Source organism: Diuraphis noxia, unplaced genomic scaffold, assembly GCF_037042655.1.
Source record: "Diuraphis noxia isolate RWA-SAM2 unplaced genomic scaffold, SU_Dnox_SAM2 contig0001, whole genome shotgun sequence".
Taxonomy (NCBI): Eukaryota; Metazoa; Arthropoda; class Insecta; order Hemiptera; family Aphididae; genus Diuraphis; species Diuraphis noxia.
In genome coordinates, this window is record NW_028301711.1 from 95,661,163 (window position 1) to 95,680,216 (window position 19,054).

The 19,054-nt window shown below is 27.5% G+C and overlaps 1 protein-coding gene and 1 pseudogene across 1 annotated transcript; both read right to left on the reverse strand.

Annotated features, from left to right (window-relative positions):
- Positions 1-2,854: 2,854 nt before the first annotated feature.
- Positions 2,855-7,737, reverse strand: LOC149062560 (uncharacterized; annotated as a pseudogene).
- Positions 7,738-13,410: 5,673 nt separating this feature from the next.
- Positions 13,411-16,563, reverse strand: LOC149062561 (uncharacterized). The gene is made up of 2 exons (XM_089217384.1): positions 16,241-16,563; positions 13,411-14,240 (listed from the first exon to the last, which is right to left on the reverse strand). Exons 1-2 carry the CDS (start codon positions 16,254-16,256, stop codon positions 13,519-13,521), a joined length of 738 nt encoding a protein of 245 aa, XP_089073510.1. The 5' UTR covers positions 16,257-16,563; the 3' UTR covers positions 13,411-13,518.
- Positions 16,564-19,054: the final 2,491 nt, after the last annotated feature.

The window sequence follows — 19,054 nt, forward strand, 5'->3', positions numbered from 1 at the left end:
TTACTCAATTTTCATCTAACTATCATCTGTAAATTCAATCAGTTCATTTTATAGGGGTTCTCAATTATTAATTAAATATAATCTTAAATAGCTTTAATAACTATCTTATAAGTTATAGTACCATGAATTCCATCATTGATTAAATTTTAAGCTCCATTATGTTAGACACAAATGTATTACTAAGATGTATTACATAATAAAATATTATAGGATATATTGTAGATTTACTAACGGTAGACACTTGAATTAGAGTTCGCCAAATATGTATATAATCGGTGGCGCATTTAGAGGTGGGTGAAAGTGGAAAATGCCCCAAGCTGCAAATGTTTGGGGGTGGCAAATAGCTTTTGCTTATGATGTGTTCATGCTTTTTAAATTTTTAGACCTTTTTCTGTATTATAATATTTATATTATTATATAGGTAATAAATTAAAATACATGCCTACATATTTTGTATTTTAAAATATATTGTGAGCATCTAATTATAAATTATACGATACATATAGGTAATTGGTATATTACCTTTATCATTTATATCAGCGATCGCTAACTGGTTAGGTTAGGTTAGGTTAGTAGTCCACAGACAAATTTGAACATTATATTTATTTGTAATATTGTGAGTTTATAATCGTAATATACAAAAGTAGTTTATAAAGTCGCTGTATGTAATCACTAATCAAATAATTAAACTAACTTAAATAATTTTGTTATTAATAATAAAACCCTTTATTGATATTTTATAAAATATGCGTTAATTTTATTTTTTTTTATAACTTGGTATTTAAGAAATGAGTACAAGACATAAGTGGTCCTTAGAATTTAGAGTTATGGATTTAGTGGTCCGTCCGCGAGATCCAAAAAGTTGGCGACCGCTGATTTATATCATATATATGGTACCTATATATATCACGGAAAAAAATAATAGTTGCAGTAACCATCTCAACAGTTCATATAACCCTAAATTTCAAGTTAGCATAGCGACAGCTATTCATTTAAATGTTATTACCATTCGTGTTTAGTGGTATTTATTTAGTTGAACTAACCTATAAACTGCGGTCATTGCAACTAAAAATAGACAGTTGTTAGACCTATACAAAATAGTTGTCCTAAATTTTCGATTAGTTATTATAACTAAATACAATGCTTAATACAACTATAAAATATTTGTTGTCAGACCTATATAATTAGCTATCCTATATTTTTGCTTAGTCGTTGTAACTTCACATGTTGCTTGACTCAACTTCAAAACATTGTTATAAGAACTGTACAAATTAGCTAGTCTATATTATTTATAGTTAATGTAACTAAAAACATTACTTAATATAACTATAAAACATTGTTATCAAGACTGTTTAATTAGTTATTTATCCACTATTTTTTTATAGTTACTGTAACAAAATTCAATGATTAATGTAACTATAATAAATAGTTGTTAAAACCGTTAAAACCGTTATAACATAATGAATATTAACAATTACTTTTTTACCATTAACTAGGATTAGGTATATAGATTTGGACAATTAAAAACAAAATATAAACTTATAACTAATATTTTTATTAGCAAATATATTTTAATGCTTACAATATTAAAGGTATATAACTAAGGCCATTTTGCCTTTTACAACAAAATGTAGGACTAAAATTAGGCAAATCAGTTAAGCTTAAAGAATATATGATTCGAGTTTTTTCAACATAATATGATTGTAAATGTTCATTAAAATTAATTGTTTTAAGCACTTCAAAAATACCTAAAGCTGTAATGTCAGGTAATATAGAAATGTATTTTAAAAAACCAAAAACAGGTAAATCTGAAATATCCAATACCAAATGCATATTATTTGTTGTGTAATGAATATTTTTTACTTCAATCCAAGAAACAAAATTAGAGTTTTCTATATAATTTATGGATAATTTAAAATAGAAGCTAAATTTGTTTTTATTTCTAAAGAATACATTACAGTTTTACCGATATATTTTAAAGAACTAGAAAATTTAGAATATTTTGAAATTTGTGTAAATTTATAAATATCTTTTAAAAATGAGGTTAAATCATCAATAATAATTTGAATTTTATTTCTCGGCACACCTAATTCATTATACCATTTTGATAATAACACTATTGCTTTATTATAGACAAAAGATTCATAATTTTCAATAATATTATTGTTGGTCGATTGAGAATTATTCACATTAATATTTAAATTATCAGTTTCGTGACTAATATTTACATGATCAATAGGAAGAGTTTGAATATTTTTTGGATTTAAAATAGTTTATTCATTCAAGTTATTACCATGAACTATAACATGTTTTTTTAAATGATTTAATACAGTTAAAAGTTCTAAAACAATTAATTTCAAGACATTTGTAAGGAGAAATATGTGGATGGTAAATTTTAAGATGTAGAAAAAATAAATCATAATTACTGAATTGAGAAAAGCATTGAAAACATTGAGGCATTTTTAATTAAATTGAATATAAATTTAAAGTATATAATAAGTAGGTACAAACTACCTAAGAAATAAATATTATAAAAAAAAAAAATACATAAAAAAATTAAATGATTTAAAGAAACATAGTTTAACCAAAATTATGAAAGTTTAAAATCATTAATAATATTGTCAACACATTGATATTTTTTATCTGTTTTAGAAGTGATATCATAAAAGAATTTTTGAATAAATTCCCACACGTGGTCATTGTACAGGATATTTTAAATTAAGAGCAAAAAAACTTTGAAACAGATATCTATAGCTTTTAGCGGTGTTTCTGCTTTATATGTATATTTGTTTATTATTACATACGATGCTGCTACTACCAATTCATTCTGAGGATCTGAACAAAGCAAAGCAACTTATGGCTGAACAGTTAGCCCAAATGAAATAGCCTTAGTTGTTTTGATATTAACAATTTCTTTTAATTGAGCAACACTCTGCAAAAATAAAGTACTTATGTTAAGTTCAATGATCGACATAATATTTTTATAATCACTTTACTTTTAGAATAACGATAAAGCCTTCTGAAATTTCTTCATTTGAAGGTATCCAGCTTTCTTTTTTTCTTTTTCGTGTCCCACCAACATTAGACGATATGTTCATAGTTAATGATAGGAATATCCTTAAGATTAAAATCAATGCAGCAGTAATATGATCTAATATGTACATACAAAATAGCAATTTATAAAACTATATAAATAAATAAACATTGTACTAAAATAAATTATTCTATTTGCCTGGTGAATTAGATGTTTGTAGATCAGCCAATACCAAATAGTTTGGATCTTTCATTAGTTTAGGCTTAAACTTTTTTATATGATTTGGTAAAATTTCGATCAAACTAGGAAATTTATCACAAAAGATAACTTCTTTTTGAGGATACATTTTAAAATCCTTTTCAATCTAGAATATTATACATTATTGTGGTATCATTATAATAGGCATTATAACCCACTAATTTATTATCACCTATTATTTCCAAGTATAAATCAAAAAACGATGTAAATCATTTTAAAATTACCTACATTAAGTTTTTATAGTAAGTAAATTATGCCAATGTGCATATATTTTCATTCTAAATAAGAAGGTGTACATAATATACACATAAGCTACCATGTATTATTTTTCTTACAATTGCAGTTTTTAATTTACCCACATAATATTATACATGAATATTTTTGAGATTGATTGAACTAAGTCTTACTAACCAACTGATAACCTTGACCATCTGTAATAGATGGAAATTCTTTAAAATAATAAAGTTCTTTTTTGTAAACCATCATTTCTTTGTGTCTATAGTTCCTAGTAATGTTCCATTTATCAATGACAATATTCATGGGTTCATGATTATTTTTCAGCCAAAGTATATCATTCTCAATAGCTCCTAAATGTTATGTTAAAATTAAAAACTATTTTACAGGTACAAATATAAATAATATAATAATATATGAACCTTGATCAACATTAATATCAGTAGTATTTATGATTTTCTCAGACTCATTCAAGATGTTATTATTTAATTTTCTAATATCTTTTCGGACATTAGAATAACGATCCCACAACTTTCCTCTGTTTGGTCTAATAAATCCATTCTCTTTCTTGTAGGGTACAAAGTAAGTATGTGCTGACTCATTTGGAAAAAGTTAGGTTAGGTAAGGAACAATACTTAAAGCAAGTTGCTGTATTGTGCATATAGATAACTTTTCATTAGGATTCTTGTGAACATGATAGTCTATGATTCAATTTTGATACAAATTATATATTTGATAACTTTCATATATATGTTTCCCTTCATGAGAAGAGTTCAGAATTTTCTTAAGTTCTTGTGCTATAGGTTGGAGAAAAGTCTGCTATAAAGAATGAACATTTGGTTAGAATTTATGAAAATAATTTTTTTTCTAACCTATGCTCTTGAAAATTAACAACTTAATATCAATAATATATAATAATAATCATACCTCCAAATTGACTACCTTCACTTTGTCAGAAGACTAACTTGAATACCTTTGTTACTATCGTTAATCAATTCTACTGAAGTATCAATCATGTTTACTTCAGTTATATTAAAATCCAAATGCTCAGTCTCAGATTCATTACTACATCCCATTACATTTATTATAACATCCTATTAAAATAAATATATGTTATAGTTTTATAATATTCAAATAATATTTGATTTAAGTAAGTACCTCAATTTGCACATTTTACTTTAAAATATTAAGTTGGTTAGTAAACTTTGAACGTACTCCAACTTTCGGTATTATTTCCTTGATCATAGATTGTGTTAATGTCATTAATGAGCTTTTGTCAATTTCCTGTTCTAATTTTAAAGTATCGGAATATTGGTTAAGGAATTATGTTATAAATAAATAGTTAAAGTAAATTGTGTTTACTTGGTTACTTTTGTGTTTGTTATTATATTTTATAAGTTATAACTATAGTATACAATATAATATTAATAATAATTTTTTTATAATCTGATTATTTATAAATATTTTTTATATGATTTAAAGATGTGGGTGTGGGGCGTAGCTCTCACGGTTTAGTAACGTTTAAAAAATTATGGGGATGCTCTTAACATAAGTCTCTTAACTTTAATTTTGCCAAGTCAAGCACTGATAACATAATACATACCTACATAATCAATGTTATACCCATAATGCTATATAATTTAATCAACTTATATAAAAATTCCTATACCTACTACTTATTAGCCGTTATGGACTTGAAGGTAACATTATTTGTATACATGAAGTCCTTAATTTTATAAAAGAAAATGTAATGTTACGAGATAAAAATATTTTCTGGTAATGCCAATATAATTAATAGGATTTGAATACGTGTCTTAATTAATTTAAAGGGCCACATTTGAATGTTGAACATAAATAAATATTAAATCAAATTAAACTTTTTATTTATTTTGATAGTAAAAAAAAAACATGTTTACAATTAGGTTTAGATGTTTTCTTTTCAACTTTTTTTTAACGTGAAAAGCTAGTTTTTTGGGTTTTCTTATAGATAAACCCACATGTTGTGGTATAAATCCAGTAAACTAGTTTACTCCAACCACAAGATAGGTATTCCAAAAAGAAGAGACCTATATTACACCCTATTATCTACCCCATTAATGAAGATTCAAATCTACCCCATACCAAAATAATAAATAATGTAATACAAATTGTAATAATAGCCACACATGTACGTAGGTACCTAGATAAAATATATTACTAGCCATTAGGCAACAATATTTTGAATAGGTATACTTAATTCTAACCTTGCGATTTTGGAATTTAGTTTCCAAAATGTTCTTACAAAAACCATTAGGTATTTTTTTATTTTTTTTAAATTCAGAAAATCACTTACGGTTTTCCTCATCGCAAAATTGTTCAAAAATACCTGATAATCAAATATGGTGTACAAAACATTATCACTAGGGCAGAGGACTTGTAGCTCTAAAAAAGCTCTAAATATGCAAGCACTTATGCACTAAAAAAACCCCCATAATATGCAATTAAAATATGCACTTAAAATTTTTTTTAGCCTTTTTATTTAAATAATAAATACATAATACATTAACATTATTATTAATTTATTTATTACATTAATACTAATTAATAGATTTTACTTAATTTTCTTAATTTTCATAATTTTCTACATTTTCTGACTCTAAAAAAAAAATAATACCCATGGTTTAATAAAAATAATTTTAGTCATTACATATTTAATTATTATAATACTTTTACCTTGAAAATTACATTGAACGATCAAATGTTTTTTTTAAATTTTCAAACTGAAAAGATTGTCTATATAGTCTGCCAAAAGAACTTTGAACATTGAAAATTACCTTTCAACGTCGACAGAGTTAACTGGAGCGTATTTGTAGTAGACCAAATCATTTATGCTAAGATTTTCGGGTAGTTCGTCCATTGAAGTTTCTTCGCCATTTAAAATGTTTGAAATTCGAATTAAACTTTGATATCCGATTTTTTTTTTTTCAGAACATCATTCATTTTTTCTTTAACAATTTTTCCAATTGGACCAGGGACTTGACACAATTTCAAATTAACATTTTGCACTGCATCGATTGCATGATTAAGTAAAATATTTTTTGCTTCAAGACTGGTAATTGTATCAGGTGAAAATCCATAATGTGACTTGATAAATACTAAATTTGCCGCAAGGCTTGCTTCAGAAAAATACTTTTGTTAATTTGCAATAGAAATAGCGTCTTCCTTATCCAAAGAGTCGACAATAGATTTAATAACTTCAAGGTGTTCACAGTAATAAACAACGGCTCTTATCCACGTCCCCCATCTTGTTAAAATAGGTGCTGGCGGTAGTGGAATATTGGGCGCTTTATCTTTAAATATTGCAACACGATAGAGCGCCTTCAAAAATACTTTTTTGACATTTGCGATGATTTTATCAACTTTACAATAATTTGCCCGAATTTTTTCAGCAATAAGATGAAGTCCGTGCACAATACAAGTAACGTGAATAACTTTAGGATAAAATGTTGGAATTGATTTCCCGGATTTCACCATATAAGGCGCCGCATCACTTAAAAACAGTAGGACGTCGTCGTGACGCACTTTTTCTGGCCACAATAAATGCATCGAATTATCAAATAATTGCGCAATAGTCGAATGATTAGCTTTGGTCAGTACTTCGGAATTCAATAAAAATGTTTGGCCTGGACCATCGGTTTCAAGAGTACCGATTACTAAGTTTGCAATATATCGGCCCAATGAGTCGGTGGTCTCATCTATATCGATACCCAGATCTTTTTACCAGTGACAGCATTTCTAATTTTATTAATAGTTTTAGAATAAATTTCATCGACATAGCCTTTGCGCAAAGTAGTAATGGCCGGAATTTGTTTCCCCGTATATTTTTCCAAAAACTGTTTTAATTGAACGTTACCTAGCTTATTAAGAGGTATGTTGGCTGATAGCATTGCAGAACATAAGTCTTTATTGAAAGATGATTTTTTAGAATTACTCACCAATTGTTGTACTTTTCCCAATTCAAGTGCATTTTGGTTTTTTTCTTTACGTTTGACGGAATTTTTGTGTTTATCTGTATTAATGTGTTGCGTAACATTAAACCGTTTTTCACTCCCTACTTTAACGTCAAAATAGTTACAGTACAGGACTCTACCGTCGGTCGAAAACATACGGGCACCAAACTCAGACACAAAACAATTTAACCGACTACTTAAATGCTGTTTAACTTTCGGCATTTTATTACAAATTTGAAATTATTAAATTTAAATGTTCAAATAAATTTCTAATATTATACGGCTAATAACACGATAACACGATTCCGCTGAACTGACTGAGACTAAATACTAAAATATTGATTCTTGTCGTGTCTAGAAACGTTTTATAAATAAATCCTAATCGAATAAAAGCTCGCATGGTGTACACACGTATCTGTGGTGGTTATGTCGTAGATATAGTTTACGTTAAAATCGTTATCGCTTCTAAGAAAAATGTGTGCCCGAGGACGGTCAAAAACCATATTAAACGACAAAAATTAAAAATAAATACATTTTTATCCAAACATTTTGACTGTATTTTTTGAAATAAAAATGTCACTGTGGAAAAAATCGATTCAAGTAAAATATGTCTCAAAATAGCGTATAACAGTGTAAAATATGCCCTACAAACCAAAAAAACGTAAAATATGCATTTATATGCACAATAAAATTTCAAAACTAGCTTTGTGGAAGCATGAAACGTATTTGTTTCGTACTCTGCTATTTTTGTGGCTGTGCAAAAAAAATATGCAAATGCTACAAGTCCTCTGCCCTACACATTACTAATTGTAAATTAATTATAATAATTATATCATTGTATACGAAAAACGATTCTGATCGGAGACGGTTTATCTGTCTAGGAAATATTATAGATTATTAAAAACTGTCAGATCTTAGATTTAAAAAGGAAATTTTTTATGAATTTCTAGCATAAAATAATTTACGAATTTTCGAGATTTTTACTTATTTTGTCAAAATTCAAACATTGAATGCTTATAAAAACAAATTGTGGCTATGAATTTATTTTATTTTTCAACTGCTACTGTAAAAATATGATAGGAGTCATGTATTAAATTTTCAAATCTTAGATATAAAAGGAAAACTTTTTATGAATTTCTAACATAAAATAATTTATGAATTTTCGTGATTTTTACGTATGTTGTCAAAATTCAAACTTTGAATGCTTATTAAAAAAAATTGTGACTATGAATTTCTTTTATTTTTAAACTGCTATTGTAACAATATGCTAAGAGCCTTGTATTAAATTTTCAAGCTTTTCTGCCAAACAAATAAATTTTTATCAATATTAATTTTAAAAAAACTAATAATGATCGAAAATTTCAAATGCCTATGAATAGTTCAACTTAAATCAAAACAATTTTAAAATTGCATGGTGGATAGAATATACTTATATAAACATTCGGTGAAAATTTCATGTATCTATGGTCATTTGTTTTAAAATTACATCAAAAACCAAAATCGATTTTGTCGAAAATTGATTGTGCGTAAAATTTCCCGTTTTTCCCTTAATTTTTAGTTTGTTTTTCTCGATTATTTAGAAAAGTATTAAGATTTTTTTACTTCTAACCTCCCAAAAGTATCAACTAGATTCACTTTCTGATCGAACGAGGTACTGAAGTCGAAAATCAAAGCATTTTTAATGCCCCATTTTGATGACAAACACAAAAAAAAATACATCATTGTAAAATCAATGCATTCCTCGCTCCGCTCAGAATCTAAAATTCAAATAGTACCTACGTTTTGTATTGTCACCCAATGATTATAACATACTTATTACAAACGAAAACAATTTTCAAATTATAACAAAATAACTAAAATCTTATTTTTTGTTAAATTTTCTTTTAAAAAAACTGTGTTAATATATTTTTTAGATAATTATTATGTTGGTTATTCTATGAACACTTATGAAAAACCTTGTTTTAAGTTTTCAATCCATACCAATAAAAATTAAACATTTCATATTTATTTTTTACTATTTTATAAATAATACAGACAGCTTATTGGTGCGTTCGTCTTGGACGCTTTTGCGATTACAGTGCTCACGATAACGATACTGTTCGTCTTGGCATAAGCGCTAGTAAGCAATGTCCAAGACGAACGCAATTTATTATTCAGGCGCGATCATTTCAATGTTATCACTTTATGAGTTATCACGTTCACGTATTTTTATTTAATTTGACCATTCACTCAATAATCAAAATAATTATAAATTCTAATTAGTAATAGCTAATAGTTACCTCGTTATTAATGGATGACTTTAATGACGAAGAGTTAGTTGGACTAGCTTTACAACTAGTTGGAGATGTTTTATTTTTCTCTTCGTCGGAAGATAGTGAGGACGATGATCATGACTTTGAACTTGCAGTACCGTTTGTAACTGCCAAAAATGCAATACCTAGAATGGAAAATTATGTCGAAAAGATTGTACCTCAGTTTGACGATGGACAATTCAAATCCCATTTCCAGTTTTTACTTTAATTATGATTACCTATAAGCATCAGAACTTTTCTCATAATATTTTTAAATTATTAATATAAATAATTTATAGAATGCTCCCGGAAACGTTTGAATTCATATTGAAAATAATTGCACCAAAATTGGTTAGGAAAAAACCTGGCTGTCCAACTATTGAACCTAATAAGCAGTTGCTTTTAGCGATTTGGAAAATGGCAACCCCGGCTTCATACGGGTTTGTTTTTTTAAGTTACTATTTTTTGTTACTATTAGAATTTCAAACTAGTTAGTTGTTTTATCTCATATAAGTTTACAGGTCAATTTGTGAAAAATTTAATGTAGGGAGAGCAACTGCGTTGAAATGTGTGAGAAGAGTGGTTAATGCTTTAGAAATTCTAGCACCGGCTTTTATTGCATGGCCTAATGAGGAAAGATCAATGGTCATTAGAAATGGATTTTTTGCCACCAGTAACTTTCCTAATGTCCTCGGAGCAATAGATGGAACCCATATTAATATTCCTGCACCTCATGATCATCCAGAGTCTTACGTGAACAGGAAAGGTCACCATTCAATTCAACTTCAAGTATGTTATGTTATTTTTTGATCTGAGTTATCACTTATCAGTTGTTCGTTGAATCTTAATTTGTAAATTGTCACTAACAATTAGGCATAAACACTGAACTAAATCTTCAATTTTTATATTTTGAAAAAATTAACAGCAATGTTAGTGTTGAAGAATAGGTGGATTGGCAAACCACAATTGTTACTGAGATGTAACAATAATAATAATAATTATTATTATGGCATAATAATATCCATAACAACTTCTCTGAAGAACCCAAATTAAAAAATATAGTTAAAAATACCTACATTAAATTTGTGCTTAATGTACATGTGTACAACTGAATCTATTAAAAAATATTTATTTCACTGTATAATTATTATAATGTAAAATATTTACAGAAGTACAATAAATAGTAAGTTCCTATAAAAGCTTCCTAACTGTATCTTTTGTAAAATTGTAGAGGAGAAAATAATTCAATAAAGTTTTCATGATCTCCGAGTAAAAGATCATGCATGTAGTAAAAACTACACATTTTTTTATATAAAAAAATAAAGTGATATTTTAAATTAAAAATTATAAATATAGTTATCGTTGGTAGGAGTATAGGAATATTATGACAGGAGGGGCTAAAATAAAATTTAGGATGCTTAGCGCCCATCCCCCAAGTCACCCCTTCCCTAGTTATGCCTATGACTGCTTAGGTGACCCTTAAATTAATATTAAGTAACACTTAAATGGCTGTTCATACGGCAGTTTGTGTAGTTGAATTAGATAACAATTTAATCATTAAAATTGAATAAAAATTAATATGTTTTATAGGCAGTTTGTGATCATCAGTGTAAATTTATTCACTGTTATGCTGGAAACGTTGGTTCAGTTCATGACCAACGAGTGTTTCGCTTGTCTGATTTAAACGAGGACATACACAACCCTACAAAATTTCCCAACAACTCTCATATTATTGGTGATGCAGCTTACACATTGCAAGAACACTTATTAGTACCTTACCGTGACAATGGGCATCTTACCGAAAAACAGAAAAACTTCAATTTTTGTCATTCATCTACAAGAATGGCAATTGAAAGGTCATTTGGATTGCTTAAAGGGCGTTTTCGCAGTCTTCTCACCACACTTGCTATGGAGCATGTTGATCTCATTCCAAAATACATTATAGCATGCTGTGTATTACACAATATATGTTTATTAAAGAATGATGATTTTCCAAGTACAGTTGAGTTATTACCAGAAGCCGTACAAGATCATGATCAAGTAGGAGGCAATGTTGCTGTAAACCGACTAGGTGTAATTAAGAGAGATGATATTTGTGAACGATTGTCTATTCGTAATGTATAATTAAAATAATATGTATGTTTTAAACATTAAAAATTCTGATTGCAGTGGAATATACTCGTTAAACATATTAATCACTGTTTGCATCAAATAATATAATAATTTGTCTCAAATTACCAACTAAAAGTCACTTGTCTTTGAATTTATCCAATACCATGAATTTCCCAATAAACAAATGTAGACAAAATCAAAACCATTATTCAACCAAATTCAAAGCATCTTTGAGTTTTTACATAAACATGTGTAGGTACAATAAATCTAAAAACAGTATCAACTCCATAGTAATATGTGAAGAAACATATTATAATATGATGATAGCTGAGACCGCTCTACTCATGAAATGTAAATCAAAATTAGTTGTCACAAAAGTAATGTTAAACCTAGCGTTTACGCATGTAGAATTAGAGTAAAATGACATCTTTCAACAAGAAATGCATTTGTTTTAAAATGGTTTATAACATCATGTGTTATTATAAATTTGGCATTTTCTTATAACCCAAAATATTCTAGGTGTGTTACCCTGGCACCCTAAAGTCAACATTTTGACTTAAAAACCGCTTGGTAATATTTAATCTATTATGTAACGATTTGTAACCACAAAAAAAAAACAATTTTGTAACTAAACCAGTGCCCCAGTAAACCACATTATTAGAATTATAGTAAGTATAATTATTAATATATATAATGCGATCTGATTTAATATAATATTATGTATTGTTTAATATATATACTATTTAGTATGTCTTATGGGCTATTCAATGATATAATTTATTAATATGATATACAATATAATACATCAGTTGAATTAAAAAATCTATATCTGATTAAAAATCTAAATTCAATAAAAAGTCTACATTTAATAAAATATATAATATCTAATTCAAATGACATTATTTGGTGCCACAGAGTACAGAGATTGTGAATAATAATTATATGCCAACTTTTAAAATAAGAGGAAAACTGTATCATAGGATAGGATCTTTGACGCCAAAACCAAATGAACAAGCCAAATTTTTACAAATTAATTTTATTGGAGAAGAAGAATATCAGTGCAGTAAGGTAGAGAGTGGGTCAGCTAGTATAATATAAAAAGAATAAATTAAAACAAAACAGTCAGTCTTACTTTGTTGTCTTTACTTAGTTTTATTAATCGACATTAAAATAAAATAACATATATTTAACAAGTCTTTTTGTTAACAATGAATAATACATAATTGGTCTTTAATCTCAAATACAATAACAATTCAATTTAAAACAAAACAGTCTGTCTTAATGTCTTTACTTAGTTTTATTAATCAACATTAAAATAAAATAACATATATTTAACAAGTCTTTTTGTTAACAATGAATAATACATAATTAGTCTTTAATCTCAAAAACAATAACAATTCAATTTAAAATATAACAGTCTGTCTTAATGTTTTTAATTAGTTTTATTAATCAACATCAAAAAAAAAATAACATATATTTAACAAGTCTTTTTGTTAACAATGAATAATACATAATTATTAGTCTTTAATCTCAAAACAATAACAATTCAAATTATAAAAGGTAAAAAAGTAATCAAAATAGATAATGAATAGGAAATACATCATGTTTTTTTTTCCAAAACAGCAACTATTCTTGCTAGAAGACCAAGAGCCTCTTTTTTTTGTTCTATTTTTTCTACATGTCTCTTTTCTTTACTTTCCTCTGATATTTTTCTGTTTTCTTCAATAGCAAATATAACCTTATCCACAGAAGGCATTTGGTTTAATTTTTTCCTTGGTTGGTCATAATTATTGGAGTTGACAGTAAGAACAGAAGAGTATTCTGGTTCAGAATTAACTCTTTTACCAGAGGATGATGCAGTGGCAATTGGTGATATACAAGGCTTGGAACAAATCAAACCATCCAATAAATCGAAATAGGCCCATGTTCGAGTTCCATTCCCTGACTTACCATTGTGGTCTTTCATAGATTTATAAGTTCTTTTTAAGCTACCAAATTTTGACTGACATTGTGGACCAGTAACATGATGGTTTTTTTTTATCAATGCCTCAGCTATATTTTGCCAATTTTTTTTTTGAGATATACGCCCCGAATAAAAGTCTTCAGATCTTTTTCTATATTCTTCTACAATAAGCAGTATTGCCTCATGAGGCCACTTAAAAACATTATTTTCAGTCTCGGTATTTATATTGTTTATCATTGAAATTTCATTTTGATCAACTGACACACTTTCATTTGGTTCAGATGTTTCATCAGCTACAAACTCTTCCACAAATCTTCTATACTTGGTTTTGTTTAAAATTGTTTCCCCAAATGCTGTATCTAAACACACAAATAGTTACATTATATAGCATTCTTTTTATAAACAAAAATGCATGTATGCATAACACATATATTATGAATATTATACTCAACAACTCAAGTCTTATTTCAAGTAATAATGATCAAAATATCTTACCAAAAAATACCAACCACCGACCTACCCACAAATCCTATCTTATTACACATTATGTTTAGTAATTTAATTAGTAATATTATTAATTAATAATAAGTTTTAACTTTACCTAGTTATAAATACTTATGTATAAACATGATTTTAATTTTGAGAATCAAGCTAAGTTATTAAGTTAACTAACTAGGTAAGAATAAGATTAAAAGTTAAAACAAAATTAACTTTTTAATAAGTTAATGCACTTTTACATTTCATTCTTAACCCATTTCTTAATTCATACTATACAGTATATCTATTATTCTTTTGTCTTAGGTACCTATCGGAAGTGGTAATCCGAAAAATAATCCCCCAACGAACGACCACAGAAAAAAATCCCCAGACTACATGATTACTCACAACCACATGTAAATGGTTAAACAAATATTTTTTAAATGTTAATTAGTATCTTTAATTACCACATTATTGATATTTAATTACAAATACGTAATACTTTGTTTTATATTACTACAACAATTTGCAAATTATAATAATGTAGTAAAATAAAAATAAAAATAATTATTAAACATTAGTTATAAATTATAATGAATGTATGTGGTATATACCTATCGCGTTTCACCGTAACAAATAGTTTAGCATATAAAAATATTTTGAATGATCGATAGGTACGTCAAATAATTCACTTAAAAACATGGCATACAAAAATATTTAAAATACACAAATACTACAAAATATAGGTAATAATAATAATAATTTTTAAACAATAATTATTGAATGTAGGCACCTACTCGTAAAAACATAGCATATAAACATCTTAAAGAGCTAAATTATACGTATTTGTAATTTAATATTAATAATGTGATAATTATAGATACTAATTAACGTTTAAAAAATATTTGTTCAACCATTTTCATGTGGTTGTGAATAATATTGTAGTCAGGAGATTTTTTTTCCTAGGGATTTTTATTCCGCAAATCATCGGAGGTACAATCACAAGCGACTAAATACATAAATAAATCAAAATCCACTCACTGTACATTCACACTTACAATAAGTAACTGCCCTACCATAACCCTCAATAACAATCACAGTTATAATCTATATAAATGTCTTCTAGTATAGGGAGCATCCAGGTTTTTAGAAAATACTTTAAGCAGGTGCTGTAGGTCAAAAAAGATAGGGAACTTCTGGGTTAGGCATCAGACCCATTAACCTTAACTTATTACAAACATCCGTACAACAAGTTATTTGCTGACAATCAGAGACTAAAAACAGAATCTTCCGAGTATAACCCAGCTTTAAACACATGTTAACTTTAACTACATAGGCACCTGACTCTAAGCGCTTCGCTTCTTCGGGCGTTACATCCACAGTGTACTGTGACTCATCATCACCATCTATAATTGTCACTTTCATCTTAAAATTATGTTATATAAATATATAATTAATAATTATGTTAATAATGACTTCGGTGCTTGCAAATACAAATGTTCAATGTTACTATCATTATTCCATATTCGTTATCACTAACAAACGCTTTAATCCGTTCGTCAACACCCCAAAGCGCTGACGCTTTGGCCGCACTTCCTATTTCATGAAATCGTTTGTGAGCGCGAAACAATGACGTAGCTCCAGTATTAATGACGTCACGGTTGTATTCTGAGCGTTTCAATGTGCCAAGCCGAACGACACTGAAGCACTGATAAGCGCTTATAACGTAAAAAGCGTCCAAGACGAACGCACCCTATATATAGTAGCTTAAAAATATGAATGCAGAATACCATGCCATCTTTAATAATAAATTATTTTTTTTAAATTTTAAAAATATCCAGTCACCTCTTATAATTATACTCAAATTAAACACATCAATTACCTGAATCAGTTGACATTTTTGTCTCAACATCTAATTGATCCAAAGCTGATATGTCTTCTTGAGATGAAACATCACTTATTCCCAACACAGTTTTTATCCCATGACGACCTTGTTGAGCAAAAATATGTATTGCATTTTTACTCTAACGTCCATCTAGATGCTTACTTATATCTTGCCATACAGAATCAGTAGCAGCTTTAATTTCTAAAATGAATTCATGTAGGCTTGACTGTAGTATTATTACTTAATTTAAATAAAAGAAGTTATTCAAAAATATACAACGTAATTAAGTTTACTTAATTTTTTTGCCATCATCATCAGTGTAGGTATATGATTTTTTTTATTTTTTATTTTTAAAGCTCTCAATATAAAATTATTACAGCTTGACAATTAAAACTAAAGATACATTAATAAGAAACGGTACAGTAGGTATATGATATAATCTTTAAAAAGTAAAATTGCTTCAATTACAATTGAAGGTTCTACAGCTAGTTTTCTACCAATAGTATTAAGTACTTAGGTATTGATAGATTAAAAAATAAAAAATAAAAATATAGGATGTTTAACATTAAAATTTACAATTTAAATAATGGTTACCTACTTGGTACTTTAGTCTTTGAATCAAGAAACATGCGTCTATGATGAAATACGAGAGCATATAATGCCATATTTCATATACATATTTCAATTCAATCTGTTTAAATAGGTATTTAAGAATAATATTGGAAAACCACCACAATAAAGTTATTTTTAATAACAATTATTAAATGTTAAAAACAAACACGCGCCGCGATTAGTCTGTGATTGAAAAACGGCCGCGCGGTGACCGTCATGTAGGTATTTATAGAGGCCTTAATGTTTAATACTTATACACAGAGGAGTTGCTAATAATTTTGTTATTTTTGTTCTTTTAATACTAAACATTTTAAATTTAAGTAGTTATAACTATAAATATATTATATATATATATCATACATATTACATATATAGACATTATTTTATATTTATGTAGTTACATACATACCTCCAAAATATATTAAATATAATATGCAGTGCAGCAATTAAAATTAAAATTTAATGGCATATAACATTGCATTGGGCAACGCAAGAAAACCAATATTATCGCTACTAAGTAGGGCAGTGGTTTTTAACCTTTTTAACAACGTAGCACACTTCTTCTCCTACACAATTTTCGCGGCACACCAATTCATATAATACATGATATAATACCTAGTATATATTTAGATATATAATATTTATTTTTTTTTTCGTGGTACACTTCAAGGGCGCTCGCGGCACACCGGTTGAAAACCACTGAACTAGGGACTTCTTGCATTCGCATGATTTTTTGTATTAGTACCTAGTTGATTATTTTAGGCGAGTTATAAATTTATTGTATGAAAAGGTGAAACTAAATTATAAGATTAAATTTGCATATTTTTGGAAAAGTACATATTTGTACATGTTTTGCATTTTAAATTTATATGTACGTAAAATTATATTTGAAAACCATTCTAAAATATTTTTTCTATTATATTAAATTCGTAGTCTGTTGTATCTGAATAGTACATATTCTATTTACGATAGTTTCTATGATGCATGATTCAACCATTTTATTGACAATATCGACGATTGTATAGTTGTAGTAAAACCTATAATGAAAATCTAGATTCTAAATTGTATAACAAAATGAATAGCAGTACATAATGTTCTTTCGTTAATCACATTTAATTTAAACAATTTTTTTTAACAAAAATACCTATACTTAAGTTTTCAAAAATAAAATATAAATTATCTAAATATTTTTAAACATAATTTGATAATTTTGACTGTAACAAATCCCGAACCCGTAACATAACTATAGTAATCAAAGAAAACTATCAAAGGCTCGGGCACGCGGCGGTCAGCGATCTGATGACGGCACACAGGCAGCGATAATATTATGTGAGCGGTCTGCTAAAACAATCATAATCTAGTAATATAGTGATCTAGTACACAGTTGCGTATATCTTTCCACTTTGATTTAATAATCGCCATTTTACAATAATGTCAAGTTCTGACAAGGAACAACTTCTTTTATATACCTATGATAGTATGGGTAAAAAAATGAGGTTACGTGAAGTTGGCACGACATATAACACTTGTAAATAAAAAAAATCATATCATATTAATTTTGGTGCTCGAACTCCCAGTGACTTTTAGAAATCGTCCAACAAACCTATTTTAGTCTATTGAATATACTAACCATATACTATTGGTCATTTAACTATATCACTAAAACACCTGTAAATGTAAAAAAGCATAACCAATTAATTTTGATGTTCAAACTCCCAATGATTTATTCTTTTTCCTGTGAACCGTTGGTACGTAAAAACTGGAGCTAGCTCTGGTGTATGGTATAGGAATCGAACGGACCTCGTCTACACAAAAAACGATTCTGATGGGTGACAGCCTAGGGTATCATAATATTATATTTTTATTCAAACAATTTATATTTCTGATAATGGGTATGTATGCATTTAAAATGCCTATAAAAAAATTTGCTCAGATGTACTTATTTTCGATATTTTTCATTGACAGTTGAGAAAACCAACCTTGTTGTTTTCAATCCTGAGAAAACAATTTAAAAATATTTAATTTTTAGCCTAAACATATGTTCCCGAATATTCGTAATTTTTACATATTATTTTGTCAATATTTGAAATTTAAACTTCTATAAAAAAAAAACTGTATTTGAAATCTCTGTAATAAACTTTCAATAACTTTGACTAAGCGGAAAATTGTTTATCAATAGGTAAAAAAATATTCATTCTA